We start from the raw sequence: 26,621 nt of genomic DNA on the forward strand, positions 1-26,621 counted from the left end.
GTAGTAAAGCTCAACCATCCCAGTCATTTAAAAGAGAAACTAATTCTTCCCTTCAAGTCCCTCAGTTGCATAAATGCTGACATATAAATAATGTTAAATTTTTATTATTATTCTTAAAACTAGATATGACCACTTGTTCTAGAATGGATACATCCTCTCTGTTACTTATTTTTGCAAGGATTACAATAACTAGACTGGGACACATTTGCTATGTACACTTAGTTTACCTGAGCGTGGTTATCGCTTGTGCTTTTCTAAGATACCTCATTATTCACTTCCTCTGTTCTATCCGTCTGGACTATCTTGGATCCATGTCATCTTGTCAGCACATAAAAACAGCATATACTTTGTAAAATTCCCTACTCTTCAGCAAAGAAGCAGATCAGCAAAACAGTGACTTTCCTGTTAGAGGAAAGCAATTGGCTTGCATTCTGAGGGGAAATGGCTTCCACATCTGGTATATTCTGAAGAGTTTACAAGGGGGGCTGCTAAGATAAGCATCACCACCTCTCTGTCAGCAGAGAAGTTAACATTCAGTTGAATAGAGGGAATAGGACAACACGCACAAAGCTAATGGCCAGCCCCCCCCTAAACATTTTACTGAAATTATTCCCAGTTTCAGGGGGCCAAAATTCACCCATCTTAATTTAAGCTTAAGAATTCTTATGTGAAAAACTTACAGTTCATTTCTACTTTTCTGTACTGGCATCATCCAAGATTCATAGATAAAATATCTTTAGTCTATAGACATATGACCAGCACCAATTAACTTTCTAATGCTAATTTACTTTGTAAACACATACAAACCCTAATTCTCAAAGTGTGTATGCTAAAAAAACAACCTAACTATAATTCTCCAAGTTTGTTTAATTAGCTAGCAAAAGTGATATGTTTATAGCTGTCATCTCATAAATGTTCTGTCTATACTACAGGATGGAATTGGCAGTAACATTTCATATTATGTCTATTCCCTCCTGAGTATACTTTGAGGGAGAAAAATAGTACTTTGGTGGTTTTTATGTGCTCTTTGGAAGCATTTGGTGCTTCCTCTTCCCCTCAAGTTCCCTCATAATTGCCTGAAACTTGGCTTCTAAACACCAGTTTGTAAATGGATGAAAACATCATGTACTTGCTTGATTTATTGCTTAGTATGGACAGGGAGATAAAATCTACATTTTCAGATTTACAACATGAACCTTCTGCAACATTTTTATTACATTTTCTAGTTAGTTTTTTCCCAGGACATACTGGTACTATGAGCTCAAAATACCAATTATGATTAATGAACCCATTACTATATTTTTGCGTGAAATGTTACCTGATGTTAGTCAGAGTTTTGACAAAATAACCCTTATGGCCCTAGCCTTCAAAATATGATGCCACTCAGAGACAGTTTGTAGAAGGCAGAGAAATATTTTAGATATTATCTGCAGCTGTAATGGGAAGATCAGAAAAAGAGAGTTGTAGTTCACTGAAGAAGCCTTTTGGAGTACAAAAGCCTTATCTGGGAATTTGATTTAGGATTTTTAGATATGCTACCTGCTGTATAGTGCTCATTCCCTTGTATGTCTGGGATTTTTTTTGGGGGGTGGTGGTGGTAGTAAATAAAGCAATTATTATGAAGACTATCGATCTACATGATGAGCAAATAGTTAAAGACTTCTCATACCATGCATCAGTCACTGATCAGAATGGAGATTGCAGTCAAGAAATCAGAAGAAGACTAGGACTGGGAAGGGCAGCTATGAAAGAACTAGACAAGATCCTTAAGTGCAAAGATATATTAGAACTGAACACTAAAGTCAGAATTGTCCAAGCCATAGTATTTCCCATCACTATGTATGGATGAGAGAGCTGAACAGTGAAGAAAGCTGATATAAAGAAAAGCAAGGCATTTGACATGCGGTACTGAAGAAGAGTGCTGAGGATATTGCCAAAAAGACAAACAAATGGTTCCTAGAACAGATCAAACCTCACCTTTCCCTGGAAACCATTATGAGTAAATGGAGGTTGTTGTACTTCAGCCACATCATGAGAAGGCATATTTCACTAAAAAGAGACAACAATACTAGAATACAGTAGGAAAAGAGGAAGACTGCATACTAGATGGATAGACTCAATTTGGGAGGCCACAATCCTAGCCTGCAAGATCTGCAGGCCCTAAGCAGAGCCGTGGAAGACAGCAGGGCTTGGAAATGTCTCATTTACAGGGTTGCCATGAATCAAAGTCAACTTGAAGGCAGCTAACAACAACAGTGAAGTCATTAACAATCAAAATTTGATGCACTTGGTTTACTAGACAGAGGTGGGTGTATCTGGATAAACTGGCTGGATAGGCTGAAACAGATTTTATTAACATTCTAGATAGCCTGGTGTGATCTGCTGCTATTCTAACTCTTGGAAGAGAAACTGGATGTGAATGATTATTCTCTGGCATACAATTAACTGTCAGGGATCAAAAATAAAATGGCATTTTGCCCAAAATATTATCTGTTGCATATGATATGTGAAATCTGTAAAAAAAAATATTTCTTAACCTTTCTATTCATTGAGAGATCTTGTAGCACCTTTGAGACTAACTGAAAGAAAGAAATTGGCTTGTAAGTCAATGTGGGCAGATGGGAAAATTAGGTTCTTTCATTGAGTTCATTATTAAACCAGATATCTGCATAGATTCATGAGGAAGAAGAAAGTGACTAACTATTCCAGCAAATTAAATTTCAGTACAGGTTGAGTTTCCCTTATCCAGAATTCCAAAATACACCAAAAACTAAAGCTTTTTTCATGGGATGGCTGAGATAGTGAACCTTTGCTTTCTGATTGTTCAGTGTACTACAGAAACTTTGTTTCATGCACAAAATTATTTAAAATATTGTATAATGGAGCTTCTTCCTGTGGTGCGGTTATGACGACGTGAGGCGCCAATGGCGCACTCGCGACATCATAAGCGCCGCGTGACGTGCGGACGCACAGCGTCTGCTATGTCAATATGGCGGCAGCCGTGTGGAACGGCCGCTGCCATATTATACGTATTGACTACGTACTAGGGTTAGGGGGTGCGGAAGCACTGCCCCTTCCTAACCCTAATACGTAGTCAATACGTATTTTATGGCGGTTTGTAACCCGCCTTGGTTTTGTTAAGACTTTTGTGGTAAATGGGAGTCAATGCATTTATCAGAGCCTTCTTCTCAGATAACAAAGGGTCAAATGTGTGAGGAAGTACAGTTACATTTTAATGAAAGTGGCAATTGTCCAATGTGATGAGCCATTGGGGAGAAAGGAGAACCTTATAGATGGTACTGAGGGGAGGTTTGAAAAGGCCTAGAAAGCAGCAGGTTGGTCCCTGGGCTGGAGCAGGCATGGGTAGGTATTCACACTGGTCCATGCTTCAACCCAGGCCTCACAATTGGCACACGCTCCTTACTTGTCGCTTTCACTCAGAAGTCTCCTCCATCATCACATCTGTAAAAATGAGTATCATGTTTCCCCATCAGATATGGTGATGGGGAGACTATGAGTGAAAGTGATAGCCAACAAGGTAAGGAGCGTGTGTGGCAGGTGGTGTAAACAGACAGGTTTTGCTATGGAGTTTCTAGGAAACTCCGTGCAAAGCCAGGGGTATTTTACCCTGAGGTAAAGGTTGCTTACCCTGGGATCAGGCTGGATCCTCTAGATCCACATCTGGTCTGGCAGGATTGACCCAGTCCTGCCCTGGAAGTTTTGACCTACATCATCTGAATTTGAAGATGCAAGGCTGGGGACAACCCAAGCCTCTTGGCCCATGCGGACAACCCCTGAGTCAAAGCTGCAAAGCCAACAACTTGAAGCAAAAACCCATGCCTAGAATCAAGGACCAATTGTTTTATAAGGGTTCGGTAAAGAAGCTGGCTAATCCTGGGGAAATTATTTTAATTTTAATACAATTGCCATATTCTTGCAGCCAGCATGGACAAGAGCTCTGGTGGCTGGGTGATTCTAAGAGTTGTAGATCAACAAGAGCTTTTCTGTACTCTGGAGCCTCTGTGAGTGAAAGTGAGAGCTCTGCATTATCAGAAACTGCAAGGGATTGGAGAAAGGATGCCAGTTCAGGATTCTCTCAAGCCCTGAGGTTTCCAGGCCAAGAGGGCTAGGAATGGCCCTTGATATTAAGTACCAGACACAGTTGCTCACAGTTTGTCATTCAAACACACAGAGTCACAGAACGTTTTTTTCCTGTTTGGAAATTAAGGTAGAAATCTTAGTGAAAGGGGCTGTTCCTGGATCAAGGTGAAACAGAGGATTATTCCTTCTCACTTAGGGAGATGGGATAAGGAATTTAATCTAGCCTGATTGCTTCTAGCCAGAAGGTGGATGAAGCAGAGGAGGAGGAGTGAGCCCAGGCACCACAATGACTGAGAGGGAAGGAGGATGCTAATTAAGTAATTAAATAGACCCCTGGAATCATAGAAGCATAGAGTTGGAAGAGACCCCAAGGGCCATCCAGTCCAACCCCCTGCCATGCAGGAATACAACCAAAGCACCCCCAAAAGATGGCTATCCAGCCTTTATTTAAAAACCTCCAAAAGAAGGAGACAACCACACTCCAAGGAAGCATATCTCATTGTTGAACAGCTCTTACCATCAGGACGTTCTTTCTAAAGTTTTCATGGAATCTGTTTTCTTGCCCCTCCATTCTCACAAACTTGAGATCCGCAGTCTTGAATATTCATGGAGGGGCAACCTCCGTTAAATTCAATGGGGCACGCCCATGCGCGCACTCACAGACACATGTTCTATTCAAGCCTATTGGGCTTGAATATTGGCAAGTCTCCATTTTCATGGGGGGGTCTGGAATGGATCCCCAGGAAAAACAGAGTGCCAGCTGTAGTTTGAATCTACTGCTCTGTATCCTAGTCTTTAGAGGAGCAAAAAACAATCTGGCTCCTTCTTCCATATGACATCCTTTCAAATATTTAAACGTGTCTATCACGTTAGCCTTCTCCTCCCCAGGTTAAATATACTGAGCTCCCTAAGCTGCTTCTCATGGGGCATGGCTTCCAGACTCTTCACCATTTTGTTTTCCCTCCTCTAGATACACTCCAGTTTATCAATATCCTTTCTAAATTGTGGTGCCCATACATTATTCCAAGGCAGAATAGAGTGGTACTATTACTTCCCTAAGTCTACACACTGTACTCCAGTTGATGCAACCTAGAATCACAATGTTTTTTTCTTAGTTGATGCATCACAGTATTGACTCATGTTCAGGTTATTATGATCTACTAAGATTTCCAGATCCCTTTCACGTGTACTGTTGTCAAGTCCAGTGTCACCCATCCTATATCTGTGCATTTCATTTTTTTTTCTGCCTAAGTGTAGTAACTTATATTTCTCCCTTTTGAAATTCATTTTGTTAGTTTTGGAGAATCTTTGCAAGTTCTAGTAACAAATCAACCTGTGCAAATTCTAGCAAGCCCCTGCTCTACAATCTGGGCTGGATATTTCCTGTTGTCCAAATCTGAGCCCACCAAACTGGAGAATTTGCACCCTCATCTCCCATATGGAGATGACCCTTGTAAGGTGGAGACTCGGGCCCAGCCTCTGAGATCTGACATCCCTAATGGGTAATGATATAAAATTGTAACTGTAGAGTACCCAGGTAAGGGTGACTGTAGACTAGTAGATGACCAGATGATAGGCTTGAGCTATGGAAATATACAGTGAGTGGCAGAGAATTAGGAAGCTTTGACTGTCTAGAAGTCTGACAGAAGCAGAAGACCTAGGTATGGGAAAACATTGTGCAGGAACTAGACTAGAGCACGAGAATGCAAATGAAATGCAGCAAAGAGAAAACAAGCTATAGCATGGATATAATAATATAATAATAATTTATTTCTATTTCCCGCCTCTCCCTGCGGATCGAGGCAGGATCACAACAGTATCAACAATACAAAACACACAATAGAATAAAAACAGTATTATTTAACAATACATACAATACTAATCAGCCAGCAGTGTTGCTGTAGGTGAATTAAAACATCCAAATCATTGTCTGTTTCCACATTATCAAATTGGAGTGGGAATATTTAACTATAACAGGTTGGGTAGGTATGCCCGCTGGAAGAGATCCATCTTTAATGCCTTCTTATAAGCTTCTAGTGTGGTGGTAAGACGGATGTCTTCCGGTAAGTTATTCCATAATTTAAGGGCCGCGGCTGTAAATGCTTTGTGGGAAGTAGTGACCAGTCTGGTTTTTGTGTATTCCAGCAATTTCTTCCCTCAGTTTCTAAGAGTGCAGGGCGGATTATGTAGGGAGAGGTGTTCCCCTTAAGTAACTTGGGCCCAAGCCATGTAGGGCTTTAAAGGTAATGACCAGCACTTTGTATTGCACCCGGAAGCTAATTGGCTTCATCCAAGACAGCCTGGAGTTGGAAGGCAACTGCCCTCTTGATCACCTTGCCCAAGAATGGTAACAGGAAGACCAGTCTATAGTTGTTTCTAATCAGGGGATCAAGGGAAGGTTTTTTCAAGAGTGGTTTAACCACTGCTTGTTCAAGTTTAGATGAAATATCCCCTCCCTGAGGGATGCATTGATAATGAGTTGAAGTAAGGTTAATACTGCATCCCCTTCCTGGGTGGTCAGCCAAGATGGACAGGGATCTAGAGGGCAATTCATTTTCCTTACACTTCCAAGCAGCTTGTCCATTTCATCAGTATTCACAAGCTCAAAATGATCCAGACTAACACAGTCCATGGAGTCGCTGAACGCCTCTCTCATAGTTTCTGTTATAGTACCGGCATCGAGATCAGCTCTTATCTGAGAGATTTTGTCTGGAAAAAAGTCATTGAATAAGTCACAGGAGGCTTTAGTTGGTTCTAAAAGTGGGTTCAGGGTGGGAGGTTGTTGGGTTAACTCTTTAACCATCCTGAACAGCTCTGCTAGATGAGACTGTGCTGACGCAATACGAGCAGCATAAACGAATTCTTTGCTGCATTAATTGCCACTCCATAAGAATGAAGGAGAGTCTTGTCAGATAAGCTGTGATGTCTCTGCCAGTTGCACTCTAGCCATTGAGCAGCTCGCTTCATTTTTTGGCGATCTTGATAAATTTCTTCATCTTGTGAACACCCATGGTAGAAAAGAGGCTGTATTAAAAGCTGGAAGGGAAAGTTGTAGAAAAAACTGCCAGAAAAGCAGCAATTATTAGGAAAATTGTTTGAAGATAATCTTCAGAAGCCTTGTATCACAGGCCTGCTACATTTATCAATATGACTGGTCATCTGTAGACATGGGGCCTTCTCTGTGTTGACCCCTGCTTGTAGAATTTGCTCCCAAGAGAGACAAGGCTGGTTCCATCTGTGGCTGCATTTAAGGGTCTGTTTTTCTTTTTAAATCATCTGTTCTCACAGACTTTTAATTGCAAATTGTTCTGATATTTGCTGCTAATAGCAGAGGCGGCAAACTTAGAGTTTTTGCTTCAAGCTATTTCTCAAAAGGAAGTATAAGCTTTTAAAGTTCACTAGAAATGTAACTTTACAAAGGATTTTAACTGCTGATGTTTTCTGGGTAAACGTTTCAGGGTTAGCAAGAGAAAGTGTTTGTTGGCATGGTGACTGTTTTCTTTTAAAGGGAACAAAGAAATGTATCTTACTGTAACAATGACACTCAGTAGAATTCAGACCTATTTGCTTTAACATGTTAATGACAAGCAAAACCTTTAAGTTTTACAAAGTATCAGGACTGGGGAAAGTATCTAGATTGAGAATTCCAACTGTTGTCTGTAAGTACAGAAGAAGAAGAAGAAGAAGAATTGGAGGGATTTTGATGTGAATGAACCTTGCCTTCTTTTATTGCAAATTGAGTCTGAGTGGGAATCTTTCTGAGTCAGTAAAAATTTGGTTCAGGGAGATTTCTTTTTCTTTCAACATGTGGTTTCCATCATCGGGATTTTCAAGGTCTTTATCAATTTGTTCATTTACTGTCTTTCACTAGAAAAGCTGTTATTTTTTTATAGTAGTGATGCGATGAAACAGCACATTATTTTAACAAAAAAAAAGGGGGGGGGGTTATAATGTAATAGGCCAAGTTTGGAAAAGTTACTCTTTTGAACAAGAACTTCTTAATCTCCCATCCAGTGTTGCTAATTCTTCTGTTTCTAGTAATGGGTTCTCTGAGTAAGGTATGGGTTACAATAAGGTAATACCTGCCACAGAGGCCTGTGGCTAGTTTGGGATAGTCTGGTAATGAATCTTCCTTGCAGCTAAGAAGGTTAGGTGATGCTCAAAAAACATGACTCTCCTGGATCTTCATTTGCAAAACCCCCCCCCCCACATCTTAAGGAGGCCAGGTGTGTGTGAAACATGTCCGAGAAGAACAACAGGCTGTGGTTTTGAGAAATAGAGGTAGACACACAGAGTTGATTGTGAGCTCTATAAGCATTTTAAAGTGAAGCTGTCTCCTTAGGGACTTGAAGTGGGAGCAGAAGACCTTGGTTATTTGTTGGAGTTTTCAGAAGTACTGTTACTTGTGTTCAGCTTGTATATTTGCAAATGAGCACATTTTGTGATGTGCCAATAACCCACCCTCCCATAACCTCCTTTGACAGAAAAACAAGCCAAGACAATTGCTGGACTCTTGCAACTACTCAGTGCCCTAAGAACTGGGATGTGCATAATGCCCTGATGAGATATACAAGGAGGTCTGTGGAGGTGGACAGTTGATTATTCCTATTTGGACAATCTTCCAGGCATTTCATTCTGTTACCGAGTATGAATTTATATAAAATTTTGGGTGCCATGCGGTCTGAAGCCATGACCCCTGACTGACCCCACAGCAAGCCGCCATTAACCTAAAGGCGAGCAGACCACGTAGCCAGCTAAGGCATGGTCTCAGAAAAAGGTAGATTCAAACCTGTAAGAGGAAGTTTTGGGAGTTTCTAAACCAGATTCGCAGACCCTCTGCAAGGAAGACAATAGATATGGCTTCCTCACTAATGAGCCAGTGATTAACTTAATGGCTCAGCCATCAAGGTATCTGCTCTCCTGAAAAGTGGCAGACCTCTTGCATTGTGCAACCATTGTGTAAAAGCTCAGCTTAGACAAAGATAAGCAATCAACGCCTTTGTCCCAACAAGCAGCCGTAGCCTGAGGATAGGTTTAGCCCTATATAAGGTCCCAATTTCCAGCCCTCCAGTGGGTTTGTTGAGCTTCCAGTTCTGAGCCTGAGTTCCTAGAGCATCCTGCTCTGTTGAAATCACTTGAGCGAAACCAAGCTCACTGTCACTGGGCCTCTAAGTTAGCTTTGCCCGCCGGAACCCAGCTCCTAAGCCACCGCAGCCGCTCTTTCCTTTCCCTGATCCCACGGCCGTGATCCACTATCCATCCTACATCTCATCCAGTTCCTTGGAGAAGACGTCTAAGGTAAATATTCCCAACGGTGCCTCTCTCTTCCTTCCTTTACTCCCCGAACTCACCCCTCCCTTGCTATAGCATTGAATGTGTGTGTGTGTGATCCCTTTTGTTGTGTGGCTTTAATAAATGTTCATATTTTAATTGCAACTCATTGGCATTCTAGTCTCTTTCTCTTGGGAGTGGACTAGGCGACCTCTGGTATACACATAGGGACACGATCCTGTGCGTGCGTTGTTAGGACACGCCTCTCGTATTTGAGCTAACTAAAATTCCCCTAATTCGATCCTTCCTAACAATTCTACAAACCAATTTGTTCTTTTCTTGGCAGCCTACTTAGTCACTGTTGTTCTGGCAGAGACCCTGCTCCCTTTGGTCTGGGAACTGATCATTTTCCTTTTGAAAGCTGCCAAGTTGTTTGCCTTGTTAAATCTGATGTTTCCTTCACTGCTGTATAAAATGTTAGTTTGACAGCTTTTTAATATACTGATGTTGATACAGTGCCATCCCCTCTGTCAGATCACACATTTGAAATAGTTAATGGAGCCACATTCAAGTAATCTCTTTACCTGTGCCTTAGCATGATACTGGCCTGTTTTTGACTTCCTGTCTTTAAAAGCAAAATGTTATTTATGATTGTGTTCATGCCAGAAAACCCATCTACCTCACTTGTTTTACACCAGTAGCAGAAATACTAAGTTTCAAAATCAATGGAAACACATTTTCCTTACATTCCACCCACAACACTGTGCACTTTCTCTCCCGCTCTCTTCTGTTTCACTTACCCGTCATTCTTTTTTTTTCTTTCGTGCTGCTCCTTCTCCCAGGTGCTTGTAAATAAAATTAATAATTTGCATTGGTTACCTCAAAGATACCTAGTTAAGAATGGGTGACATTAATATTGAGGTGAGACGTAGCAAAAGCACTCAGAATATAATGCAAAGTTTGACGATACAATATCAATATGATTTCAGAGAAAACATATCAGTATAACAATAATCCAAGTTCATGTTCCATCTACAGGGGCAGAAAAGAAAGAAGTTGAATGATTCTGAGCTGGCATCCAGGACGAAATTGATCACACCCCCACAACAAGAAATTGGTGATTGGAAGGCAAAAGTAGGAAAAGAGCAAAAATTGTTGGAGAATTTGGCTTAGGATCAAGAAGTGAAGCAGGAGAGCAACTTACCAAATTTAATGGGCCCAACAGTTTGCTCATTCAAACACATTCTTCATACAACCAAACAGATGGATGTATACATGGATGTCACTGGATGGCCAGTATAGTAATCAGATAGATTGCGTAATTGGAAGCAGGAGATGAAGAAGCTACAGTGGTACCCCGGGATACGAATGCGCCGGGTTACGAATTTTTCGGGATACGAAAAAATCCCATAGGGATTTATTGCTTCGGCTTACGAAGGTTTCTTCGGGTTACGAAAAAACCGCGGCGCTATTTTCCGCCACCGGAGGGCAGCAGAGAGCTATTTTTCCATTAGCGCCTATGGGAATTCGGCTTACGAAGGTATTTCGGGTTACGAAATTAACCGCGGAACGAATTAATTTCGTAACCCGGGGTACCACTGTACATTATTTCTGCAAAACCAAGACCAGGAACAGATTGTGGCACAGAGAATATGGAGGGCAGTAGGATAAGAGGAATACCACAATACAGATGGAATGACTCAATCAAGAGAGCCACAGTCCTGAGTTTGAAAACTTGAGCAGGACTGTGAATGACTGGGGCTCTTGGAGATCTCACATTTATAGGATTGTCATTAAGCCAAGCCTGACATGATGACAAATAAACCTTGAAGATCTGTGACTGCATCAATATAAATATTTTCTCCTGACAGATCACAACTATTTCATTGGGGTTATTAAGAGCTCAGTGTTAACAAATGGTTTGATATACAGAATCCAACCTGGCCTACTCCATGTGTGTTGGATTGGATGAGAGGATATGAGAGTTGTAATCCAGATGCTCTAAATGGTGTCAGGTTGAGGGATGCTGATGCAAACTCTCCAGTGCTGCTTTATATAACCTGGTTACATGGAAGGTCTTTGCAAATAAATATAGGTATCTGTGGAACATCATGTTCCAAGTTCAGAGGACACTTCCCCTGCCATTTCAGGGTGAGGCTCATAGCCCATCCATGCTGTGCAATCTGTCCAGATGTGTATGTGGGTTCCCACTAACTGCTATCAGCTGTTTCCCCATTGATAGGTGAGGAATGTTGATTGGAGATGCATACATCATCAAACATATACTCTATCACTGTCTATCCTGTTAGCAGAAGTGAAGCTGAAGTGGATGAAGTCATAGCAAAGTGATAATGTTTTGCCTGAAAATGGGAATTCCTGGCAGCCTGCTAGTACAATCAGGATCATTGCCTCCACTGTAATTAGAACAGTTATAATGTTCTTATCATTATGTTGTATTCCTATAATTTTGTTACAGAATAACTGTAATAATTGGTATTCCAGATGTCTGATGTTGTGTGCATGTATGTGTATTTTTCTTTACCTCAGGACATTCATTTATTCATTCCTGACAAGAGGCAGGCCCTTCCCATTGAAGATGCTGTATTTTGGTGCGCTGTTCTGTACCTATAATGGTTTCCTTCAAGGTTACTACATGATTTACTGTGCTGAATACCCTGATGACTGGTGCAACAACTTAAGATTTACTTCAGGTAATTATAGTTGTGTGATATCAAACATCTAGCCATTTTGAGCTCTGCCAGAAGTGTCACATCTAAGTGTGTAATCACAAGGGGGGCAAGTACATTATTTGTTTAAATGTCAAGACAAGAGTTTGAGTAACAACAACAAAAAAGAACATTTTTGCAAAATCTTTAGCCATTATAATACCCAAAGATTTTTGTTTATATTGCAACATACTAAAATAAAATATATACATTTGTATTGAAAAAGTCCAACCATTAGAGGGAGTTATTTGTGCATTTCAAGCAAACAGTTATTTAAGAATTTGCTTCTTGCAGCAGCTTCATGATTTCTTCTATGTTATGTCTCTCCTCGCTCACCCTTTTACTCCAGTACAAAAGATGCTTTAGGAGTGAACTCAAAGTCAGATGAAGGCCTGGTGTTTTCTGAATTAGGCAATTCCTTTTATATCCATAAGTTCCATTCCATAGTTACACCTTGTAACTTTTCATTTATACTGGAAGCTTGAATATTGTATTCTATAAGTACAACTGAGGAAATGGAATTTAAAATAGTTAGACTTACAAGTGCCACAAGACTCCTAATACCTTCTTCTTTCCTTCCTTTTCATTCCAAAAACACTTGCTGTTCTATAATTAAGGAGCAAAACAACTATATATCTATTGTTATGTGCCTTCCAGTTGACTCCGACTTAGAATAACCTTCTCCTAGGATTTGTTTGGCAAGATCTGTTCAGAAGAGGTTTACCATTGACATTGCCTTCCTCTAAGGCTACATCTAAACTGCAGAATTAATGCCGTGTGACACTGCATTAATTGCCATGGCTCAATGTTATGGAATTCTGGGATTTGTAGTTTTATAAAATATGTAGCCTTCTGTCAGAGAGCTCTAGTACCACAACAAACTTCAAATCTCAGGATTCCATAGGATGGCACCACAACACCTAAAGGGAGGTCTCAAACTGCTTTAATTCCTAAGTGTGGCAACAGCCTTAAACTGAGTCTGACATTCCCAAGGTCACTTCTATGGCTAAGGGGGATATATTTCTCATATTTTATTAATATTTAGTGGAGAGTAATACCATAAATGTGCCAGATCTTGTTTGATCTTGGAAGTTAAGCAGAGTAAGCCATGGTTAGTATTTGGATGGGAGTAGGCTATATTTCAAGGAAGGAACTAGCAAAATCCCATCTAAGGATTCCTTGCCTAGGAAAACCTTATGGAATTCATAAGACCACCCATAAATTGAAACGTGACTTGAAGACATGCAGAAACATACATTTATTTATTTAGTGTGGATAGATATTTATTTATTATTCATGCTTTAATACTCAACTAGATATTCAAAGTTTATTCATATTTATGTTGTAGTGTTCATAGTGTTCATATAAAAGTGACTCACAATTTTTTCACCTTTGCTTGCTCCCTACTGTATCTCAAGCCCTATATATTACATATGCTGTGCACATGTACAGGTTGAGTATCCCTTATCCAAAATGCTTGAGACCAGAGGAGTTTGGATGTTGGATTTTTTCAGATTTTGGAACATTCACATATACATAATCAGATACCTTGGAAGTGGGGCACAAGACTAAACACAAAATTCACTTACATTTCATATACACCTTATATATAGCCTGAACGTAATTTTATACAATATTTTAAATAATTTTGTGCACGAAATAAGGTTTGTGTAGTACACTGAACAATCAGAAAGCAAAGGTGTCATGATCTCAATTTTGGATTTTAGAGTATTTCGGATTGTGGAATACTAGATAAGACAGTCATTTGTTTATATTCCTTAGTGTTTCTGATTTGAAATACAAACATTCCAGATATGATCTGGTCTCTTGATGCCACAGTACCTCTTCATTCACAAGTTTTCAATATTCACTTTTTATTAAAAGGTATATTTATTTCCTTATTTAATTTATACCTTACCTTTCCATTGAAAGCTGAACTTAAGGTGGCTAAAAATAAAATACAGATTTAAAAAAACTATACTCAAAATACTAAAACTCACTGAGTACAATTACAATGCATGCAGTCAAAACAATGCACATATGTCAATTGCATATTGATAAATAAATAAGTGGGAGAATTTCACAGTTAAAATCATTTCTGGAAGACACCAGTGTACATGGTCTCATCCAACTCTATGAATCTATGATTCTGTGCTAAAAAGCTGGCTGAATGAAAATACAGAAGGACAAGAGAAATGAAGCAAGTGAAACCATGGCCTCTTGTGACAGGTAGTTTCTAGGCTTGGGAGCAGCACTGAGAAGCTTCTCTCTCTTATGTCTCTGTCAATTGCATATTGATAATGGCATGAAAATCCAGGCAGGAGTTCATCAGGCACACACTACATTGTTTTATTTTATTTATTGTATTTATACAATATGGGTGTTCATTGTCTATCGTATACCTCTTCAGGGTGATGCTGCTGCTGCTGCTTCCTCTTATTTTTAGTGTTAGAATGTAAGCAGTTCATAGGTGGCAGTGGTGGTAAAGTGCCTAAATTCCACTAGATCCTGGACAGATATTGAACAATAAGATACCTCCTGAGCATAGGCATCCAATTTAACCAACACAGCACAAAAGCAACAAGGAAAGGAGGGGGAATGAAGAAAGTAGTAGCAACTTCTTTCACCAATGGGTGGATCCAGGCTACAACAACAACAATTTCTTACCTGCCTCTTCCCATGGATCGAGGTTGGGAACAACAACAATTAACAGATAATCTGGTTAAAAAGACATTGATTAAAACACACATCAATTAAAAGAACAAACAAGATGTACACATATCAAAACATATTAAAACAATCCACATTGAACCCACATCAGTTAAAAGAGCAAAGAAGGTGTACACATATTAACACATATTAAAACAATCTACATTTAATTCTAGTTCTAGTATGTATTTGTCCTAGAAGTGAATGGTGAAGCAACACCCTGTTACTGTTCCTTCTCTGGATGAAGTACAGTGCCATGTTGCTGTGTTCCCATATCCTTCCTGGGAGGCCAAGGATAGCCTGAAGGATGAGTGTGGCCAGGATGTTCTAATTATGCTTAACAAAAATAACTCTTTAAACGTAGACATTAAAGCAGGTGGCCACCCAAAGTATAAACACCTCATTTTCTTTCTTTAGGCCTCTTGTTGTTTCTGTTTGGCATAGGAATCAATATCCATAGTGATCACCTTCTACGCCAACTAAGAAAACCTGGAGAGTTCACATACAAAATTCCACAAGGTAGGTTCTTTTCCAAGGATTTTATCACATGGGGGGAAATCAGGCATTTAAAGGGCATTTTCCTGGGACATTTGTGCAATTGCAGGAAAGATTTTCCCACACATCACGATTAAAGAGGACTTATCCTGGGAAGAACCAAGAATGCTCCAGAAACAAATCATTCCTGGGATTTCCCTGTGAATGATTTGTTGCTGGAGCATTCTTGGGTCTTCCTGGGATAAGTCCACTTTAATCATGACGTCATGCTGGTTGAGGGATTCTGGACGTTATAGTCCAAAAATATTTTTTCCAAACTCTGACCTGTATCTTAATTCTTAATGTGCTTTTCCAGAAGGCAAAAAGTCTCTGGAAGTATTTAGATTTTCCAGTTCTTTTTGTTTTGACTTTTCCTGTTTACTCATGGTTTTGCATCCAAATGTTCTTCATGATCCTGGGTTTCCCTCCATCCCTCCCCCTCCCTTGAGTTCTTTCTGCTCTGACTGATCACAGGTCACATCTAGACTCAGAAATTGTTTCAGAAATTGAATTTTATAAATTTTCAACTGAGCCCTTTTTAATTATTATTCAGGTATCAAAGCGTTAAAAGTATTTTGGCACTAGTTAAGCATTGGGATCATTCTCTTTGATTGTCAGTATTCCTCTTTCCCTCTCTTATCTCTGTTGAATCTCCTGTCCAGGTAACCTTAACTAGTTTTTCGACAACAGTGTCAGCCAGCCATGGACAGGCACATTTCATTTTAGGAAGTGTTGGGTCAATTTAAACTGACGAGGAGAGTGGGAAAAGAAGTACTTGTAAATGCTGGGATTTCCTTTGAAATACTTTAGGATACTTCAAAAACATAATGTAGATTTCAAAGTGGTAAATTATCATCTTCATCATCAGAATGGACAGCAACAAAACCAGTTACTTCCTTGTTTTTCCAGTCCAGATTGTCTGCCTGCCTAAGCTGTTATTTTGCATCTAGCTCCAGTTGTTGGATCTCTGGGTTCTAATCAAAAAGTAAAAACACCACACAAAGCCTAAGTCTCCCTTTCTTTGAGAAAGCTAAATTTATTCTCTGGCATGTCTACTTGGTTTGTGTCTGTCTGCAGTTTTCAGATAATAAACTTCTCTCTTGTGTTAATTTTCCACTACTGTTGTTCAAGGTAGTTATACTCTTCAAATTAGTCCTTTTGCCTAGTACTGAAGCCCAAACATTGCTTCCCCTTGACCTCTACTACCACTGGCCTAACAAAAGGGGTTGGGTAAGAACACTTTACAGCACCTTTCTCCATAGATATTGTCCTCAGCAGTTCTATTCTGGATAGCTAAAAAGATGGTCTGTTTGGAGCAGAATCTGCTGTAAAAGTGGGGCCAGGCAGATGCTTCTGAAAAGCTTCCAGACCTGGAGAGGAGCAGAACAAGAAGCCATTTTATGCCATTGTTTGCTATCTACTACAGACAGGAACTGGTATCTTGGTTCTGTCGATGTGATCAGTCTGTGAATCTGATCTTACTATAGTGAACAATTACAGTTAAAAAGTAGTATACAATTTTTCATATAACATGGTTTTTTTTTAAAATTCAAAGGATGGAGCCACCCGGACACTTTGCCCTGATTTGGCTTAGTGTTCAAAGGAGCTGAATCAGTCTCTTAGCCAGTGACAGCTCATTGTCCAGGGTATGTTTTTCACCCTGAAATGATGGGGTAGGGTGTTCCCCCTTCTCTGGCCATGAATTGCCTATGGTCCTTGCATGTCCAACTGATAACCTTCTAAAAGGTTAAAAGATATGAGAATCAGCTTTTACTGTTTAAATGTGCTCATACAAGTTCTCTTTCATGCAGGAGGACTCTTTGCGTATGTATCAGGAGCAAATTTCTTTGGTGAGATAATAGAATGGTTTGGCTATGCTATAGCAACCTGGTCCCTACCTGCCTTTGCCTTTGCTCTTTTTACACTCTGCTGCATTGGGCCACGTGCTTACCACCACCACAGGTATTCAGATGATTTCTGTCTTTTCTTGTTTTCATACTTCCTGCCTAGGAAGATAATTATTACTTAAGACTGGTTCAGCATTCACTATTTGATCAAGAGATGAATACACAGTTCATGGGAGAACTGGTTGTCACAAATCAGATTACAAAGAGAGAAGTTTCACATTGCTTCACATTACATGTATACCTAAATTAATAAAGCAGATGCATTCCTGGGAATTACAGGAATACTTCATTTACAAAGCCTCTAGTTGCTTCACGCTCCATCACCATAATCCCAGTGCCAATGCTAGGTAGAAGACAAGGAGGAAAAGGAGGATGGAGCATAAAAAGACTTTGTAAAAACGAACATCTTTGTCAGATTAAACGGTCGTTATGAGGTGCCTCCGTCACATGCGAGGGGCGGAAATTTCAAACACCCCTCGCCCCTCACACATGACGAGGGTATAAAAATGGTGGTGCCCTATACACATGGGTGCTGCCATTTTGATGTGACGGACGCCTAGTGTCCGCATGTTGCGGCACCCAGGTGACAACGCGAATGTGCCAATGGCACATTGCGGCGTCACTGGCGTGCCGGAAAAAGAAGCCACTTTTATATAGCTGCTGCGGCTTGCCAGCGGCATAAATGGCACCACTGCCAGACCGTCCTTTAAGGACGGTCTGTAGTGCGCCGTAGTTAACTAAGGTATGCCTGTATCTGTATATAGGGACCAGCTATATATAGCATGGAGATGGAAGTGACTAAATTTTCATTACATTTTTTAAAAATTAATAACAGTTTCAGAAGTGGAATATGTGGAGAAGCAGTTGAGAATATGTATCTTTTAATTATTTTCCAGTCAGGTATATGGAATGAAAACACAGCAGGGGTGGAGAGGGGGTCTGACCTTTGCTTTCCACTCAGTTTTCTCTGTTGAAATTGCTCCTCCTCCTATCCTTAAAGCCATTATTTCCCTGTAGCAAAAGCACAGATTTACATATGTTTTTGCATGTATTGTCAATAGCAGGTAGTTATCAGTTGCATGTTTTTAGCTTTCCCGAACATAACAGGAAATGTTATGAGCCTGTTCCTCCTCTTCGCCCTGCTCTCCCGAGCCTTCAGTTGCCTCCCCAGACCTTCAACTGTCTCCGGGGAAGTCCTGCTCCCAGAAGTCCCCCACCCGAAAATCCTGTCCCCCTCCCGGAAGTCCCACCCCTGGCACTGGGTAATACCCGGTGCTGAAATGCCATTGGGCACTTGGTCTCTAAAAGGTTCACCATCTAAGGGCTTCATGGTTTCGCATCCAAACTTTTTCTTGAAAATCCCTCCTCCCTCCTAATGATCAGGTGGTTTAGTATAATCTCTAAAATGATGTTCTCTTAGTATTGACCCTCAGTTCCTTCAATATGAAAACCCACTGAAGGTTTCTTGTCATACCTTATTTTTGGATATCTTTTCAAAGAAAAGAATAGAGATCTGAGAAATTCTCAGATTCTTCAAAATAATAGAAATCTGAAATTCAGCTTTCTTAAAACAGTTTTTACAAAATTATTGTATGATATAATATTGGCTATTTGTATTTTTATGTTGTATCTCATTTCTTCCAGGTACTATGTTAGGACCTTCACCTGCTACCCAAGATCAAGAAAAGCCTTGATTCCTTTTATTTTCTGAAAGGCAATTATCTGGAAGTTGTTTTTTTTTAGTGTCAATTTACTATCTTATTTTATTTTTAGCATTATTATTTAGTGCAACATGCCATTGTACATTTCAAAGGGAAATAATCTATCATTGTGTAATATTGCCATGTGCTCTGAGTTTTTGCTGTATATAGATAATTATATCTTTACCACAAATGGATAGTATCTTAGGGCCAAATTAGAAGCCATAGACTGTTCTGTTACTTTCTTTCCAACTGTTTAAACAAAAATCTACAGCATCAACAGTGTGGTTTGGTACTTAATTCTTTTCCACTGCACCATTCTTCTGCTCCCCTGGTGACTGCTTTCCTCACTATGGGAGAAAGAAATTATATCTCTGCATCTTTTATCTACTGGATGGAAAAGCAATCTTGTGATGACCAGAAATAGAAAATCATGGTGTTCTAGGATAGATCTGAAGGGAAACACATCTAGCCTTCTTAGGCTGAGCTGGGATCACAAGAACTTGGATAGTTTCACATTCATGTTTTGCATCAACAGAGAGTCATTTGAGGCCTTATATTGTCCTTCCAGGCTCCACCCTGTTCTTGAAGAATGGGAAACCTTCAAATAATAGACTTTGAGCCTGAAACTTATCATTTGCCATCTCCCATCATGTGCCTTGTCTGTACTGCTGAGGAAGCCACGGGGAATGGGGGCCTCTTAAGGGATACAATACAGAGCTTGTGAGGAGGGGGGGTCATTTTTTGGAGTTCAGCTCCGAGAATCCCACTTCTGTTTGGGTGTTGGGATTCAGTACCTTCTCCAAGTTCTGGCTCTTCAGAGGCAGCCATCTTTGGGATTCACAATTCGGGGTTCTTTGACTGATGTGGTCTGGACAAGATTCAGTGTTAGGAATTGGCAGCCATACCTCTGCAACTTGCAGTGTTAGGAATTGGCAACTCACCCAATCTAAAGGAATTCTACTTCTTTCTGTCAGAAACCTGTCAAGTGGTGGCTGGCTGATCCCATATTGGCCAAGCATTGAATCCAATCCAGGCTTTGCTTGTCTTTTAAATGAACTCTCCTTGGTACTGAATTCTATACACAAAATAGGTTCAGTACCATGGATCTCTCCTTTGGACTAAAATTCAGAATGCACAGAGATTGGAACCATTCGTTGTTACTGCTCCTGTCCACTACTCAGGATCACAACGAGGGACTGGAGGACTTTCAGTGGCTAGATCATAGGAAAAGAAAAAGTTAAGAAGGCTTCTCCAACCCCTCCCCTTACCTCTAGTTGTCTGCTCAACCCATGATTTTTGCAAAGGTGCTTTTCATTAGAAAGCACGACAACCCTGAAAGGAGAAAAAGCAAATCATGGGAAACATGAAGTTTGGCCCTTAAGTTATAAAGTACAGCTGCCCTTCAACATGTTATTCCCCCCCCCCCATCTTCATTACAGAGATTGCCAGTCAGGAGTGTGCTTTGGAAGAATGACTGTACTTTTATCACTGCCTGTCTGTACCAGCCACTGCAGGAGCCATTATAGTTAAGAAAATTTTATCAGGAAGGAAAAAAATTAGTGTGGGGGTAATTGTAGCCCTACTATTAAACTCCTGTGTTCTTTCCCATAAACACCGAGAGATAATTCCACAAAGTAGTGTTTGATTCCAAGATCTCTTGATGGTGGGATACACACACACACACACACACAAAAGCTGGGTTGTTATTGGAACTAATTAGAATCAAGAATGGGTGTAGTGTTCCAAAAGCACACAAATAATTAAATTGGACGTGCCATTCCCTTGTAAAACATGGTTCATGAACTGACTATGAACTCATATAACAAAACTTATTATTGCAAAACTTATTGCAAACTCAGACTACAGTTGTGCTAAAAGGCTTGTTTAGCAGTCTGTTTTAACAGAACAATGTCATAGCATCTTAGATTATATGATGTGTATGTTTGTTTATGGTCTGTTTATTCATGATCTGTTCAAGATATCCTCTAGCTCTTCCGAATGCTGTGGGATTTTTTTAAAAAACATATGCTTTTGTTTATATTGAAAGACAAACCATATCATGTGCTCAGCCATAATAATAATGAAATATAATAAAGCATCTACAAATCACTTGGCATTGTATAAAATAAAGCAGGCTCTTCCCTATAGGCGTATATTTTAAGATACAACAAAACACATTATAAAGAAAGGAAAAGTTCACTTGGCTTGGGAAATCAGTTAGCATGTCAAACTGTTAATCATGATTAGAACTGACTAAGCATAACACTGCATAAGTTGCTTCCTGTTCATAGAACTGAGAAAGAAATACCAATCTGCACATTCTGTTTAGGAACGGGAGTCCAACAACACAGGAGGACTAAAAGTTTCCCATCACTGCTTTAAGGATTTTATTTATTTATTTCATTTATAGCCCACCTTTCTCCCAAAATGGGATTCAAGGCAGTTTATAATATTTTTAAAAGGTCTAGCTAAAACATTAATTTCCAAACATTTTAAAAAATTAAATATGTTTTATTAAAAACATGATTAAAGACAGCTAAAAACACTAAAACACATATATGTTGGAAGCAATGGCAGTTAGTGGCAGCCATGTAAATTGGGCAGTGAATCTGCTCCAGGTTTTAGTCCAAACATCAGCTGAGATATTCAAGGTCCTGAACCTATTTTGAGGACAGGATTGAGCACTTTGTTAGCTCTTCAGAGTGAAACCTGGAATGGATTTACTGCTCCACTAGAAGACACCAGCTGCTACTGCAAGGAAACATGCTTCTGTCCTTCTGAATTTCCAGAGTTTGAATTCTTACTTCAAAAAGCAATGTATTACTCATTGGTCATTTTTACAAGCAACATGTTACTTGTGACTGTCATGTAACATAATGCATTATTAAAATGATGCTGTCTGTGTTTAATTTTTCATCTGGAAAATTACCCAATCTTGCAAAGACACAGTTTCTGCAATAAAAAAATAAGTGTGACTCATTATGTATTTTAAAAAACCTAATATTTGCCTCTTTTTCATTAAAATATTTAAAGTAATGACCCTCATCCAAAAATGCAATGAGTGATTATATTACTTTCATCCCATTACTTCCACACTCTGAAGACTCTTTAACCATATTGAGGCTATACATTCTACTTTGCTACTGCTTATTAAATTGTTAATTCCTGCTTTTCTCCTGTGTTGTACACATTTACAGTATCTGGTTTTACTATCTATGAACAATTATCTTTCTATGATGATACAAAGGCATGTTTAGAATTAGGACAACACATTGGGTTATTTTTCTGTACATTTGGAATTACAGGACTTTCCTAAACATCTCCTCAGTACAAAGTGGTAAAATTTCTCTGATGAAACTAGAACAGTCATCATTTTTTTCAGGCAGAGCTCTTGTGCATTTAACAATTGCACAATAAGCCGATATTCAGCAATGGAGCATTTCCCTGGCATAAGGATGCAGTGATAAGTGAAGCTTCAGATATCTGCTTGATGTGCAGCTAGAGTAAAGGGTGGCAGGGAAGGTGGCATTTGCTGAAACAGCAACATCCAGCATCCTTTCACCTTAATCCTTGCTCCTCTCCACAACGATATTAAGCTGAGTTCAGCTAGAGCCAGGGCTGGTGCGGATAGAGGGGAAGTAGATGATGCAGAAGTAGCAACATCTAGCGCCCCTGTGCCTTCTTCCCTGCTCCCCACCCCCTCACTCTAGTTGGCCTCTGCTTAACATCATTTGGTGGGGGCCTTAGAGGGCAGATACACCAGGGGAGGAGATGCACCCAGCCAACAGGGGTGATGGTGGCGGGACTGCCGAAGCAATGCACAGGCTGAGGGAGGCAAACAGAGCAAGCAAGCCTGCAAGAGGCAAAGCAAGCAGATTGGTGAGGAAGCAGGCAGGTGAGCAGAGGGCAGATGCCACCTCAGTGGTGGACTGCATGCACTATGTTGGTGGGAAAGGACACAATACCACACTACACTGTTATAACACTATCATTCCTCTTTTACTGCTGTAGCTGGCTCTATGGAATCGTAGGATTTGCAGTTTAGGAGCATTGAGTCCTTATATTGGGAGAGAGGCAGGATACAAGAGGAGGAGGAGGAGGAGGAGAAGCAGCAGCAGCCACTGTTGCTGGCCCATTGCTGCAACTCCTTTAGTGTTGCCATCTTTCTTCTTGAGAAAAGGACAGTGACACTGAAGGAAATTTCTGCAGCAGCGTTCTCATTTAGGAGGCTGAGGGGGGAATGCTTGGGGACTGGAGACAGAGGTGTGGTGCAGGTGGCCTGGCAATGAGATGGAGATTTTTGCAGCAGCAGAGTCTGTAGCATTCATGCTTGGCGTGAGGGGGCATATAATATTTATGGTATTTCTACTTTCACGGGGTTCTTAGATCACTAACCCTTGCTAACATTGAGGGCCAACTGTTCTTGGAATTTGTAGATGTGGCCAAGGTAGATGTTGGGTTATAACTTAACCACTCTGTATAAAGGTGTTTCATGCATCTGAATAGGGGTATATACTTGTTTTCAACTTTGTTTTAAAATTTTACTGGGTGTGTGCGTAAAACATTTTGAATATAAGAGAGGCATCTATCCTGTCAATAATCCTTTCCACACTGCTAAAAGCATACCTCACAAGAGAGGTATGTACACTCAACAAACAAATTAACTGAATTCTCAGGTATAATTAAGTCAATGTCACTCAAAAGGGTACTGGAATGAGAAGAGGTGAAGGAAGTTTGAAAACTTCAGAAGCAACAGGGGGAAAAACCCCAACCTGCCCATACTTGTAATTCTGTGCAGACACAAATGTATGGAGTCATTTGCACAGTGCTGGTATTCCAATGGGCCACTGAGCTGTAAATTCAGAACGCAATCAGAAGCATTTCAGATTACCCTGCCAGCTATAGGACTCTTGGAGTCCTATGGATGCAAAGCATTCCCAAGGTATTCTGGCTCTTATTGCAGAGTTACAAAATGCCTCTCCAGCAATGTGCTCCACCAATGTGAGAGACTTAGATATACAGTAATCTGAAAAACATTTCAGTGATTTGACCCAAATTCTTGACTAGTGTGTTGTTATATAACTTTCTTACACTTGTATCCCATGCTTCCACCAGCTGGTTTTCCTTTAGCTTCATGGCTGCGGGGCATTGGAAGCCTGATCTCCCAAATCCTTCAACCTCTGTACCGAGGTGGACAACTATTGGAAGTGAGTGAGCCTCATGACAAGACCTTGCAAGGCTGCTGTACCCCTTGGCAATTTTTTTTTAATTAAAAGAGATTTAGGAGGATAGTTTGCTTACTGCCCTTTCATGACAAAGCAGAAATTGTATTCCTGTATTTGCATTTTCCAAGACTAAAACATCATTTATTATACTACATAGGTTTCAATACTACATAACAAGAAAAAGAGGGAAATTATTGTTGACATCAGAACCAACATCAGCAGAGGAACAAAATATCAATATTTATTAGTTACATTTTTAAACTTACATTCATATCCCATCTTTTCTCCCATGTGTTCAAGGCAGGGTACATGACTCTTCCTCAGTACCCTGTTCTGATAGTAACCCTGTGAGATAGGTCAGGCTGAGTGTGACTACCCAAAAGCAGTCCAGTGAGTTTTTATTGCTGAATGAGAATTTGAACCCAGATCTTCCAAATGCTACTCCATCACTGTAACCTCTAAGAAGACTTCTGCTGCAACAGACCCATCTAGTTCAGTGTTCAGTTTCCCACAGTGCTCAGCCCAAGAATACAAAGTATGACAGAAGAATTATCTGGAGAATGACTTTATGCCCATCACTGTTGTTGCTGTGTGCTCTGACTTATGGCGACCCTAAGGCGAACCCATCATGAGGTTTTCTTGGGAAGTTTCTTCAGACGGGGCTTGATTAGTTGATTTAGTCTAACATTCATGGATAGGTCCATCTTCCATACATTTGCCTAACCCTTACAAGAAACAGCAGTGGTTTTGACCATCGCCATGCCTGGTAGCAATACATTCCACATGTAGTTATGCATAACTACACATCTCATGAAGAAATAAAACACCTCCTTGAAAATAAATACTCGGCTCTCCTTTCAGTGGCTCCACTCACTTTCCCCAGGCAGCTAGCTCTGCCACCAATTAGGTTTCTGTTTTTTCTAGATTTTGCAAGGCCCTTTTCAATTTCTATTAAATTATTCCTACTCTACTGGAGAACAGTAGAATTCCCATTATGCAGTTTCTGGCTCATTAAGCCTGTAATTACTTTGATTTTGATGTCAGTAATCATTTATCAACGACTGAACATTTAATAAACAAGTGAGCAGCGCTTTGAAACAAAACATACAGGCATTGATTACACATTGCAAAGGACGTATATTATTGATCATTATGGTTGAATGGCTGCCAAGAAAAGGAACCAAGACACATATGATGGGGTCATGCAAATTGGCAATTCTGTGAAGACTTGAATTCAGAAAGGCTGTGCCCCTTTATAAGGCAGTTTATATTTTATGGGAGCCAGCATGGCATAGTGGTTTGAGTTTTGGACTACAACTCTGGAGACCAAGGTCTGAATCTTGGCTCAGCCAGTCACTAGGTGATTGTAGACAAGTCACACTCTCTCAGCTTCAGACTATTACAATGGCAAAAGTCCTCTGAAGAAACTTAAGAAAACCCCATTATAAGGTCGCCTTAGGATCACGCTAATCGGAAACAACTTGAAGGCACACAATAGCAACAACAACAGTGATGAGTATAAACTCATTCTCCAAATAGTTCTTCTGACATCCTTCATGTTCTTTCAGACTTTCCAAATGACTTGAAGGCACACAATAACAATAACTATAACATATTTTATATGAACTGAACAGGTCATCATCCTTGCTGGTTGGGGATGATGGGAGCTGTAGACCAATATCTTTGGAGGGCACTGCATTGGTAAAGACTATTTGATTTATAAAGTAATTTATAAAATTAGCTACACTTTTTCAAACGCTACCTCCCTTTTTTTTGTTACCAGCAGTACTTGGCATTTCTAAGTCAATACCATTTCCAGGCAAACATTCCTTCAAAGCTAGCCTTGACCTTACAAAAAAACAAAAACAAAAAAAACCCACCATTGCAGATTTCAAATCCTGATGTAAACTGGTCTATGAACATAAGAAGGACCTGAAATAACAATAGTGTTATTCAAAGGCAGTTTATGCAAACAAAAATCTTTTCGATTTGCACAAGATGTGGCATCCATCAGCTGCCACCCCATCCAACCTTTCAGGCCTCCTGAAAAGTTGCTTTAGAAGACTGGAGGTCAACCTGAAATAGCATGCAATACAGTATATCACAGAAGGTTGCAATAGAGAAATGGTGATGCTGGCAGCAGAATGCGGACAGCTGTAGTACAGCACCTCTGAGGCCATCAGGTTGAGGAAAGCTAGACTTGGAATAGATTGCAGGGTTATTCACACTGTAAAAATAATCCAGGATGAATCTGGGCTGAATCTCCATTGTTCACACACATCCCGAATGCACCCGATTTGGTTTCGGGGAGGGCGGCTGTTAAAAAACCCCATGTAATTTGGGATAATCGATATCGGGTTTCTCCCTGAGGTTTTATTTTTAAAGATCCACATTGTTGGTAGTGTGAATAACTGATGCAAATAGACTTGAACAGACCCAGGATAA

The 26,621-nt window shown here is 40.1% G+C and overlaps 1 protein-coding gene across 1 annotated transcript in view; it reads left to right on the forward strand.

Moving 5' to 3' along the window:
• The window catches only part of SRD5A2 (steroid 5 alpha-reductase 2), a 45,576-nt gene extending 23,497 nt beyond the window's left edge, over window positions 1-22,079 (forward strand). Inside the window, 4 exon segments of the mRNA XM_042452415.1 lie at window positions 11,920-12,083; window positions 15,225-15,326; window positions 17,153-17,303; window positions 18,893-22,079. Of these exon segments, the coding sequence (XP_042308349.1) occupies window positions 11,920-12,083; window positions 15,225-15,326; window positions 17,153-17,303; window positions 18,893-18,959 (484 nt within the window). The 3' untranslated portion in view covers window positions 18,960-22,079.
• Window positions 22,080-26,621: the final 4,542 nt, after the last annotated feature.

This window comes from Sceloporus undulatus, chromosome 1, assembly GCF_019175285.1.
Source record: "Sceloporus undulatus isolate JIND9_A2432 ecotype Alabama chromosome 1, SceUnd_v1.1, whole genome shotgun sequence".
Classification (NCBI taxonomy): Eukaryota; Metazoa; Chordata; class Lepidosauria; order Squamata; family Phrynosomatidae; genus Sceloporus; species Sceloporus undulatus.